Source organism: Sprattus sprattus, assembly GCF_963457725.1.
Source record: "Sprattus sprattus genome assembly, chromosome: 13".
Classification (NCBI taxonomy): domain Eukaryota; kingdom Metazoa; phylum Chordata; class Actinopteri; order Clupeiformes; family Clupeidae; genus Sprattus; species Sprattus sprattus.
Genome location: NC_137911.1, coordinates 4,107,681 through 4,120,334, shown reverse-complemented (window position 1 = coordinate 4,120,334; position 12,654 = coordinate 4,107,681). Strand labels below are relative to the sequence as shown.

Below are 12,654 nucleotides of genomic sequence, written 5' to 3'. Positions count from 1 at the left end.
GTGAAAAGTCCCGTAACTGTAGGTATGTTGACGAATAACCTATAGCATGGAACGTCTCTCGTCCAATCAGAAACAGCTAAATTACGCGCTAGAACCCAATTGTTTTATAAAATGCGTTTTATTACAATGATAAAAAAAAAGTGTAGGCCTACTAGCCTATGGTAAGGTCAGGTTTGCCGATGTGCTTGGCTATTTTAAAGTTTCTCCCTGTGCATCGATCGGAGACAGACGTCACTTCACTGATAATATTCTGGGGATAAGCTACAACATAGCCAATATGCTTTCATACTAGGGACTTTATCCTTTAAATATCTTTGCGGCATTGGATCAGTCTCCTTTCAAGAACAGGCAAGAACTTTCTAGCCTCGCGTCAGCAGCGCCTATACCTAAAAACAACAGGAGGATGGCGGACGGGTGCGGTTTTGAAAATTGGTAAAAAAAATTAGTGCGGATGGATAGCGGACGGATCATGCGTTTTGTGATGCGGTTGCGGATGAAATAATAGCCCATCCACGCATCTCTAGTGTGTGTGTGTGTGTGTGTGATAGAGACAGAGAGGACTCAGTGAAACATCCGAAAACACCAATTCCGCGACAGATGAACCTTTATTGATAGCCCCTATCAGACAATGCCTATTTTATGAGTCAAAAGAAACAGGCAGAAAAAAATGTTAAACAAAGAAATAAATATCCTAATGCATTAGGCCTAGCCTTGAGCTGCAAACAGTTAAAAAAAAAAAAAAAAACAGGCACATAGGCTATTGTGTCTCGTAAGCCTTAAGCTATCAATCACCCCCACAATGAAATATGCCATTACAGTCGCGACAAACTTCTTGGCATTGTGGTGCGCCCAAAACGCAAGCTATAAACCATCCTAATGTAACCAAAATATACCTCTGCTGATATGCCTAACCTTTGTTCTATTTAGAATTTTTCTAAGCACTATGCAGGAATAAAATAGCATCTACAGTGTCAGGATTCAGGCGAGAGCGCCTGGCTTCTATAACGCGCCCTGCTGCACTGAAGGAGCGCTCACTCACAGCACTTGTTGCTGTAACGCATAGAATTCGTTTTGCAAGGTGCTGTAGTCGTGGGAACGACTGACCTTGTTTCTCCCAAAAGGAAAGTAGATTTTCCTCTGCTGATCCCGCGTCTATATGGAAGTTTGTAGAGAGATTGCAGGGGAGTAAAATGCTCCACTGCCGAAGTAGATTACATGTTTTTAACTTCGGGGTTAATTCCCTTTTCTTTACGTCTGCTGCTGGTTATACAGACAGCCGGAAAGGTTAACAAAGGGAATGAAATAGCTACACATTACACACACTATGCTTTAATAAAACCCACGTTACTCACATACTGGTTAACACTGTTTGTTACAGCACATAAATGTTTGTCGCTACATCCAAACTATGCGTCACCGTTGTCCCTCCCTGTATGTGCTCCAGCCGCACCATTTTACTTGCAATGTGAATCATTTAATTGAAATATGCTTATTGGCATTTGTTGCACCTTAATCATTTTCTACAAACATGATATGCTATGTATGGTGTAGTAGACTGAGACTATTCACTACTGCACAAAAACTAGACACGTTTGCAAAACTAGACGTTTGCAATGAAGTAGGTAAAACAACTTTCGCCAATATCTCCCTAAGGGAGTTGGGTTATGTGCTCAAATTTCCTGGGATCAAAGAAGCCTTTGACACTATAAACCATTCCATCCTTCTACAAAGGCTGCGCCAACTGGGTGTTGAGGGCTCTGCACTTGACTGGCTCACATCATACCTCACAAACAGGCAACAGTTCATCTCCCTCTCCGGTCACTCATCCACCCTCTCCCCAGTTACGCAGGGGGTCCCCCAGGGATCAGTCCTCGGCCCCCTCCTCTTCATCTGCTTCCTCTTCCCCCTTGGTCACATCCTCCGCCAACTCACCCTGGACTTCCACTGCTACGCCGATGACACCCAGATATACGTCACCACCAAATCCCCCCAAAATCCTCCCCTCACCCACATCGAAACTTGCATCTCCACAATAAAAACTTGGCTAACTCACAACTTCCTCAAACTGAACAGTGACAAAACTGAGCTCCTCCTCATTGGCACCAAATCCACTCTCAATAAAACTGGTCCCATTTCACTCACCATTGACTCCTCAACCATCACCCCCTCCACCCTGGTACGCAATCTCGGTGTCATCATGGACCCCACCCTTACCTTCACTCCCCATGTCAGCCACATCGTCAAGACCTCATATTTCCACCTCCGCCGCATCGCCAAAATCAGACACTGCCTCCCCCCCCCCGCTGCTGAATCCCTCATCCATGCCTTCATCTCCTCTCGCCTAGACTACTGCAACTCCCTCCTTACTGGCATCTCCTCCCATTCCCTCCATAGACTCCAAATGGTCCAAAACTCTGCTGCCCGCCTCCTCACCCACACTCGGTCCCGTGAACACATCACTCCCGTTCTCCACTCTCTCCATTGGCTCCCCATCAAGCAGCGCATCAACTTCAAAATACTCCTCCTCACCTTCAAAGCTCTTCACCACCTAGCCCCCCCTACCTGTCTGACCTCCTCCTCCCCCACCGCCCCTCCCGAGCCACCCGTTCTTCCTTCACTCTCACCCTGACTACACCAACATCCCGACTAAAAACTTTTGGCGACAGAGCATTCTCACGCACAGCACCCCGACTCTGGAATTCCCTTCCCCAATCTGTTCGCCTCTCTCCCTCACTCACAACATTCAAGTCCCGCCTCAAAACATACCTCTTCACCCAAGCCTATGATCTTCCCTATCCCTAGCCACCATTACCCAACTGCCTACACTTCTACCCCCTGTTACATCTCAATAACTCTGTTTTTTCTGCCTGTGCTGTGTATGCTTGTGTTGTCCCCCCTGTCTGTAAATACCCCCCCCCCCCTTCTTTGCCTGTAAATGTAAACGTGTCCTGCTTGTACTGTCCCCCCTGACTGTAATACACCCCCCCCCCCCCCCATGACTTTGTAATTTGCGACTTTGGGTACTTGAAAAGCGCACTATAAAATAAAGGTATTATTATTATTATTATTATTATTAGTATTCATGTGCAAACTAAAAATCACGTCTCAGGATTGCTGCGCATGCAAGTTATTTCGGGTGTATCAACTGCACCCATGTCTCAACTGTACTAATACCAGTCATACAATTATGAGTTCAGTAAAAGACGGAGCAAACACAGTTTTCTACCGTTGTTGAAACACATCCACTCGTAGACTCGTTTTATTTCCGTCTGAGAGTGGTTATTTAAAGAAAATATTAAGAACTATATGCTGATAGAAAGAAGGGAACTTTTAGCCACTACACTGCCTGTGCACGACGCGGATCCACGTTGATGTTGTTAGTAAACAAACCAGGTGGGAGCACATCTCCGTCATCTTTGCGCATGCCCAAGGCAAGGTAACCGGTTCAAATTTCGCTCCATGTATACACGTAACGACAACAGCCCTTTTCCTTTAAAAACTTCACACCTACTCGTGAAGACGATTCGATAAATTGGGTGGGTTAAATTGACACATGTATATGGGCCTATTGTTAGAAGCATGCTACCCTTTAATATTAGCTTACCTCTCTGTTGCCGACCTGTGAGACAAGCCGTCAGAACCATGTTGGACAGTTGTCTGTGGTACTTCAGCTGGTGTTTTGACCTTTGGTAAGGCACTGGTCTTTTCTGAGTGTCTCAGACTGGAGACCCTTGTCTTGACGGACCTCTGCAGATCACAATCACTGATGGAGAATGAGAGGTCACTGTCAATCTTCACGGAAGACTCAGACGAAATCTCAGCACTGGAACTGGATAGGCTGGGGCTCCTGGATTTCATCTCTTGACCTGCAGAAACAATAGCTACAGACACAAGCACATACATCTTATTGAAATATAAAATGTAGACCAAAAAATAACTCAAAAACACACAAACTATCTCCAAGCTAACTCAAAAAAATATCTCTAAAAATAACTATCAAGGCTGTTTAGTTTTTTAGTTTGTACTTGAATGGGTGATTATGCACACCTGGAACTTTTTCCAAATCCTCCACAAACTGGTGCAAAGTGCTCAGGGGATTGTCTCCAGAGTCACGCTGAGGGGAGGATGGGGCCGCAGGAGCATCATGGGAGATATTTTGGTGCAAGCTAGACAGTGGCGGGGAGCTCCTCTCACGCCTCTGTGGAGCCGGACTGGGCAAGATCAACTTGGGTCCTCTCAAGGTGACTGGAGGTGAGGACTCAGCATGTGCCTCCACGGCCCTCACAGGGGCGCCACAATCAGATGGCAGTCGGGGCGTCCTCCTTTCATGTCTCTCACTCGGCGCACCGCCATCAGGAACCTGGATGGAGTCTAGAATGTCATCTGATAAGAACGGCCCGGCATTGGCCTTTGAAACGCAGGCGTCCTTCAAAAGGCCACTCGGAAGCAAAGGTTGCAGGCGGTGATTAGGCGGCGAGTGTGACAGCTGCGGTGAGAGTACACTCGTGCCGGGATCAACGCAGGGATCTCTGATGCTCTGTCGACCCATGAAGATGACTGAGGGCTGCTGCAGTGGAAGAGTTTGTGCAGATGATGATGATGGCAAGTCCTGGTTTTGAAATAACAACAATAAACACATACTCCTGAACAGAGACGTTATATTCAACCATACACCTGATACATAGCATATTGAAATACCCTAACTCTGTTGACAACACAAGCCATGATTCAATGAACATATGAAAGGTTAAAGTACCAAGGCTAACCTTCAGAAATTGGATTTCTCCATTGATTCAATGGATTAGTGATTAAACACATGAGACTGCAGAGATGAAGTTAGGCGGGCAATGGCACACTTCAGCACAATTCTTTCTGAATAGCTTACTTAACAGCGCAGTGCCTCCTCCACTCATGGGCTTTTAGCAGCCAGTGTGACTTATATTCTCTCATAGTTTCCTCAAATTCGGAACCCACAATCCCAGCTGCAGCAGCTTTTTTCCTGGCACATTTCACTTAAAAGTCTGCAATTATGGCATGTCTTTGTCTGTGGCATTTCGTCTGGGTCAAGGGCAGACTTCTCCTCTAACTGTCCTCACAGGAATGCCAAATGATCAATGCCTTAACTTTTAATCTCACCTTTTACTCTAAGTTTTGATTCATGTCTGCAGTGGCACTACGGGGGGTGGGACCACACACACTCACACACACACACACACTCTCTCTCTCTCTCCAACACACACACACACACACACACACACACACACACACACACACACACACACACACACAATAATAACAAAACACATAGCTTCTGTTTCTTTTCTGATAAGGGTCTTAAATACCAAACAGTTAGCTGCTTAATAGCATTCACTGTAAACCATGCAGCCTGGCCAACAGATCCGGCATGTAGGTAAAAAAAAGGGGGGGAGAAAAAAAAAGAGGAAAAGTTAATTTCTTGGCTGAGTGATTCCATCGGTAGCTGCGGGGCAAAGTAGAAAGTGTTTCACTAAAGTAGCAATTGATTCTTCTATCAATCTGCGGCACGCGCGTGCTCTTCCAAGGAATGTATTAAATATGAAAATCATATCCCGTTATCATCAGTTTCCAGCTTTCAGGCCGGTAAGCTCCCCTTAATGAATGCTGCTGCCTGAGGGACATGCACACTGCCAGCAGAGGCTCGTATGCATAATGGAGTGACGGTTACCGCCTCTGCTCATTACAATATCGGCAGGCTAGGAGGGAGATGGAAAGAGAGAGAGGAGAAAGAGAGAGACCGAGTTACAGAGTCACAGAGAGAGAAAGGGAGAGGGAGAGAGACTGTGAGATAAAGGGAGAAAAGGAGAAAAAGAGGGGGAGGGGGGATGGAGCGGAGCGGAGGGGATGAGGGTTTGTGGCGCTGGGGCTGGGTGGGGGGTTTTAGCACACACAGTCACAAGTGACTGCTCGAGACAGCATGCTCCAAGTTATTATGAGCTGTCTTCCACATTTCATCTGGAAGAGCTTGAACTGCTTTAAGTGAAAGGAGAGGGCCGTGGGCTTGAACTACACAGACTGAGCAGGCGCAGGAAGCAGGATTAGACACCTGTGCCGCCGCAGATACGCTGGCTGCTAAAATGTACACTCCTTCTGAGCGCTCTGCATAATAGCAGGACTTTAGCTTAGGCCAGAAAAGACAGAAGAAATAAGAAAGAAAAAAAAACAGGCCGACTGAGAGAAAGCAGATTTCCTGTTGTTCTTGTCATCTTCAATGTTTAGCCCTGCATCATTATCCAATCTCTTTATGTGTAGCAAATATCCATTGGAAATGGATCATGTTTCTAGAAGCATCCACATGGATGGGTATTTCTTCAGCGCTTAAGAGATAAGAAGTGATGGTGAAATTGCACCATTTCATTTCAAAAGAGAACAAACTGGCCATTTGTGCAGAACAATTACATTTGTGGACAGCTTTTGATAATACATGAAGGTATGCCGATCATGTAGGCCGACCTCTTCCCCTCCGCGGACAAAGAGAAATGCACAGACATTTCTCACTCTCATTCTTTTATTCAACACAAAATGGAAGCTCACTGAGCTCTAAACATCTTTTCACTAAGGTGCAGTTTCTAGTGGATTAAACATTTGTATTGCTTTAGCATACCTTATATCTTAAGATGGCTCTCTGTTTCTCCTGCTTTTCCCTCACTTTGGAGATTTGATTCCAGCACTCCATCTGAAACATTCCCAAAATAAAAACAGCACTCTTACTTATCTGTAAACCAACCACATAAACATGATCAGTCTTTCAACTTCCCTGGAACTTTGAAAAATGATTTGCAGATGTGAATAAATCTATATTTTCTTCACAATATTGATGTGTAAAAATGCAAAAGCTAAGAAAGGGGGGAAAAGCATGCATTTCTGTTCAATTTCTAGTTAGAGCTAAATGGTCTGTAATGGCTTAAGGTGAGTAGTTCTGGGCTCTTTGCAAACACATTAGTATGAAAGAATAAGCTTGTCGTTTTACTCGCGCCGTAAGAGCGTCGGTCACTACTGCTATCCTCCTATGAGGGCTCTCCATACAGCCTGCCAAAGACTCTTAATCAATTATCTGAGTAGCCACACTGACTGCCTTAATCCTAACTCCAATTAAACAGTCTAATGGTGGTGGTGAGGGCACTAGGATTAACTCCAGCATCCCAGGCCATTCCTACAAGATAATAGTAGTCGTCCATGAGGAAGAGCTTAGTTTATCCAAATGACCAATTGCAATAGTTATCTGTTTGCACTGATTTTTTTTGAGCTGCCGATAACCAAAAGTGCCAGAATAGCTGATCGTAATTAAACTGATAAATATGTTTCCAGATACAGTTAATTCTGTGTACGTGTCTGTGTTCACACACATTGAAAAATGCACGTGCTAGAGCATAACATTTCAGCAAATACCCCTGAAAAAATGTTACAAAAAAATCGAGATGATCTGGGAAAATATAGAGAAAACATGGCAAAATGTAATCAAAATGTTGAAGGAAATTGTTATTGCTAAAATGAATTATTCAAATGGAATTGTGTAACTCTGAAAGTTTGATGCAGAGTCAAATTAAAATAACATTGGTATGGAGCAATGCTCAGAGGTAAAGCTTTTCAATGTCTCAGAACATTTGGGTGAATCCTGATGAGGCAAGTACAATCTCAGAAAGACAGCAACATTATCAGTAGGATATTAAAATGAATAATAATAAAAACAAACGTAGATAATAAATAAATAAAAAAACACAAACATATACAAACACCAAACATAAAATCATTTACAAGAAGCCTCTCTCCATAGGGGCGAGGGGAGGAGGAAGAAAAAAAATTCACTCCAGTGTCTCAATGTTGGACCAATTAATTTGGTTGGGGTGTAATTAACCAATTTTGTTAATTTGATATTTAGCCGCTGAGCACTGTTCAGTTTTAAGTGATAATCTGACACGCTCATTGTTTTTCCTTTTCTCATTTGTGTGTGTTGATAAAATGAAAGAACTGGAGTGCAAGCAATTGCTGCATGTTGGAAATGGGCATTCATTTCTAAAAACAAATTAAGACGTGAATAGCATGGGCTTCAGAAAAAGTGATACAATGCTCACTGTCTCACCAAATTGTGCTGCATTAAAAAAAAGTCAAATACTTTAATCACATTACTATACAATAACACGCGATATTCCAACCAAATCTTCTCACCAATAAACATAGTTATTGGCTAAATCACAAAAGCCTTTCCATTTGATGTTACCTTCATCTGATGCAGTGAGCTGCGATCAGGCCAAAGGCTATCCACTTGTGACTCCACTGATTCCACACTGTTTAAAAGCTCAAGGTTTCTTGCTTTGGCTTGCTCCTCTTTCCTAGATATTTCCTTGAGATAACGCTGCAGCTTGGCATATTTTAACTGTCCACTGCCAGAGACAAAGAATTTGTTTCACATAAGCAATTGCACCTGTCCACATTAGAAAGAGTTACTAATAAGCAATCACAATTTAAATGGTATGACAGGACTACTACCTTGAACTACACAGACTGAAAAAAGGGCCATCCAAACTGTGCATACTGCACATAGTGTAGTATTTTTCCCAAAATTCGCTGCGTTTATATAAAATGTGTGTCAGATCTGTTGTTATTGCACAGCAATGGCCCAACTGCTTTCCTGATTAACTGCTCTTCTTTTTTAACGCTTTGGTATGTGTTATGGCAAGGCAGTTAGAACTAGGCGATGTCTATGCGATATTCGATATTAGTATAGAAGAGTGGATATTACTTGACTTTTGTCCCCAACCTTACATTTTTGATAGGCTACTTACACTCGTTGGTCAGACCTGCAGTAGGAAAACAACTCTCTCTCTAGTTCAAGCCTCTTCTTTTCCCTACAAGTTCAACATACCATAAGTTATACAAATGCCACGAAACAGTTAAAAATAAAATTGCTGGACAATATAGAGAGCACACAATGCAACTTCACTTGGCAGCCTGTACACTAACGTCAGTTCATCCGGCCGTTTTGCTCAAAGTTACTCAAACTCAACAGACCATCTCATGTCAGGACGATTCTCCTATTCTCTCTATTTGCTGAAATTGTCAGATGAGCTGCTGCTAACCTTAGCTGACAGGCTGCCGAGTCTAGCTCGCTATACTTATTTCACTAGTTATTGACGAAAGTAATAATTAGTAGTAATTGATATCAAGCCTCTGAGTATGACTATCAGGCTAGCTAGTTGTTTAGCCAAACTAGCTAACGTTAGCGATGTTTAGCTAAATGTCAATACTATAAACTGCGATTCTGTCTGGTTAACTGTCGACCGTACAATGGACTTTACAAGGACATTGACTAAAATCAGGTTAAAATCAACCTAAGGTAAATCACGTTATAATGTGCTAACGAGGCTAGCTGTGTGTCTGTAGATACACAATAAGTAAACTGACTTTAACTTATACCAAGAAACAAATGTGTATTCGAGTGTTGTCTCACTATTAGGCCGTTTTAGTAATGCTGCTTATGAGATGGAACCAGTTATAAATTAGACGTAACAACCTATAACATTGCTTTGTTGTCTCTTCGTGCTACCTAGCTTCTCGCCAACTATTATAATGCTATGATATCTTACTTAGCTACCAGCTAATGGCACTGTGTTGATTTGCTAGCACAACAAACTGAGAAGAGTTAGCTAGCTAGCCACAACGTTCGTAAAAAACTTCAGCCTTCGGTCTCAAACAGGGCCAACTTCACTCATGCTTTCCGGTGTAATTGTTGACTGAAATAACAATATATTGTCAACTTACATTTCGTGCATGTTCTTTTGAATGTGTCCAATTTTCTCAAAGTACTCATTGTTGCAAAAAGCCATTGGTTCTTCGTAGCATCTAGCAATACATCCCTCTTAACGTCTAGGCGTGTTTACAGCGGTTGCCATACACACAGCTACCCACAATGCCCTTCTTGAAAACATTTCCCCCATGTGGATTTGCCCTGAATCACTTGCCAAGACCTATGACAAACGCAGGTGGTCTGGTCTGGGCCGTCAACTAGCTACGTTGCAGATAACTGACGGGCGGACCGACCCTCTAACCTGCAATTCCCCCCCAATAACCCCGTGCAGGTAAATACACACTTCCTCGAATAAGTATTTCCCTGCAAATTATGCTTATGCTTAGGCTTATGCAAACCTAGGCTTGTCTTAAAGATGAACGAATCAAACAGATTGCTCTCCTCCAAAAACAAAACAGGCATTTAACTGAATGGTTAACATGACAATATTGGCCTACAGGTTAGTAATATTTGGGATGCTGATTTTATGCACCAATGTTGGTACATTTTATTTTCTTAAAGATTATCCACTCAAAATTAAATGCCCTCTCTGAAGTTCAAAGTTGATCCTTTTCAATTAGTCTCAAAACATTTTGTGCAAATGACGTGTAATTGACTGCATCAAATGGATTAATTAATGAAAATAAGGTCCTCCCTGGCCAGACAATTACTAAATGAACTCATACATTTTAATTACTCCAAGTAGTTTCAAATACTGATGCTTATCCTGTATCCACCTGATTACCTGGTGTTTGTGTTTACAGTCTATCATAAAGAGGGTAGAGAAATAATGTTGTTGTGTGGTAGTGGATGCAAGGACTAATTTTGTTGGGAGCTGAAACCAGCTAGTGATTCAGAAGATAATAGGCCTAACATTTTGTAATTTCTGTAGTAAATAATAGTCAAGGCATACGTGACTGGTACACAAAGATACTAAAAGGATATACAATAGGCTAAAATAATATTGTTTTCTTCCCTACATTGGTGCTGCAAAACAGACATTTTCAACATGTTTTTGTAGCTATGTTACCTTTAATACCTAAAGTCAGTGCAAAAACCATGGTGGGATTTGGTGCCATTTATTCCTAGATAAGTGTCTCTCAAGGCAAAGTAGGTGAGTGAAGCACTTTGTCAAGGATGCAGGGGGTTAGACTGTTGGCTGCCAATCAAGATTTTGTTTCCTCTACTACAGCGATCACGATTTTCATTCTCCCTCTCACGCCTGGACAGCGACTTAGAGAAGTGGAACCTCATTTACTGTTCCAAAGCTCCTTGTCTGACATTCTTCAACAACCATGGATTCTCTGCCCTTTCCATTTAACCCTTCCAATCTTCCATGACATACACCTACAAATACTATTGCCCGGACAAAATTTCAAACCGCAAAGTAATTGCCATTGTGTTGCCTATATTTTCAGCTCTATACAAGCGGTTTTGTGAGGACATTTTACCCATCCTATATCCTCATAATAAAAGATTCATGCAAGAAACATGATATATTAATGCCGTCTAGTTTAGTGTTACATTGGGTTGAGCACATTATCAATTATGACCTTAACATTCTGTCAAAAACAATGCATGTAAAATGCGTGTTTCCTTTTTAAGGAAGAGATGGATTGACTTGAAAAGTGTCTCAATTGTTCTGTAAAATTTCTTAACAGACTGCACAACAGCATTATGCAGTTTTGTCTTCATCTTAGTTTTGTCCTGATAAATAGCCATCTTGGATTCATCTTGTCAGCCAATATTTTGGTATATCCACAGGCATTCACGGTTCCATCTATAAATGTCATCTTCCCAACACCTTTAGCACTCATGCCATCCCATATCACACTCCCACTTCTTTGCTTCATTGTTGGGAAGTCACTGTGGTAGTCTTGGTCACAAGCACATCAAATGTGCTGGATCCCATCTGAGCCCAACTCATTTATCATGGTCTCATCTGTCTAAATAATGTATTCCCAATGTTCATCAGGCATCTTTTCATATTATTTAGCAAAGGTTACTTTTTCAGTCTTGTACAGAAGAGCAAGCAAGGTTTTTTTTCTTGGTTGCAGTTTATAAAGGTTGATGTTTTGCAATGTCCTCTGTACTGTCTGAGCCATCTCAGAAACACAGATTTCCATTGAAAACCCCTGTGCCAAGTCTGAAGCACTTGCCTGTGTGTTTTTCAGAGCTAGATTGGACAAAAAGTGCACTGTGGTTTCATTTTAGGATGTTGGTCACTGTGGCTCTGATTGGCGGTACTATGGCTCATTCTAAATGTCCTGATCACTGCTACAACTGAGTTTTGACTGATTTTTAGTGGGTCAACGATCTTCATGTATCCCTTTCGATTTTTCTCAAAGTCTCACAGTCAGATATTTCAGTTACTCTGGCAATTATTTTCTATGTGGACCCATAATGCAGAGAGACACAGCCCATGTTTTCCAAAACTGAGAACGTTTGGTGTTCGCAGGTCATTTTCTAACCATGTTCATGCTATTTGGCCAATTGGAAATCACAGGTGTACACAGTTTGGTCTCAATGAGTGTATTCACTTTTGGTGCATTGCGTTTCTACTTGGACTGCCCCGGGCTGCTACCTTGACGTGGTGGGGCGGCTTGCGTGCTTCAAGGACCCTGTGAGCTATATCGGCGGGGGCTTAAAGCCCCTGGCAGGTTCAACCAAGCCGAACAGGTCACGGGCGAGGGGTCTGACAAAAAGCAGCACTGGTCCTCCAGGTTGGGGGCTAACAACCCCATCCCGGAAAACAACAACTGTTACAGAAACTGCAACACGAAAACCACAAAACCTGGGGTCCAAAAGATGCTCTAGCCAAAACACTGGCACTA

The 12,654-nt window shown here is 42.6% G+C and overlaps 1 protein-coding gene across 1 annotated transcript in view; it reads right to left on the bottom strand.

Moving 5' to 3' along the window:
• kiz (kizuna centrosomal protein) overlaps positions 1 to 9,860 on the bottom strand; it is a gene marked incomplete at its 5' end in the record, with an annotated part of 37,195 nt that extends 27,335 nt beyond the window's left edge. Inside the window, 7 exons of the mRNA XM_080850060.1 lie at positions 3,605 to 3,881; positions 4,048 to 4,609; positions 6,641 to 6,712; positions 8,117 to 8,125; positions 8,255 to 8,417; positions 8,820 to 8,882; positions 9,796 to 9,860. Coding sequence (XP_080706186.1) covers positions 3,605 to 3,881; positions 4,048 to 4,609; positions 6,641 to 6,712; positions 8,117 to 8,125; positions 8,255 to 8,417; positions 8,820 to 8,882; positions 9,796 to 9,860 — 1,211 coding nt within the window. The remainder of the gene's footprint in view (positions 1 to 3,604; positions 3,882 to 4,047; positions 4,610 to 6,640; positions 6,713 to 8,116; positions 8,126 to 8,254; positions 8,418 to 8,819; positions 8,883 to 9,795) is intronic.
• Between the last annotated feature and the right edge of the window lie 2,794 nt (positions 9,861 to 12,654).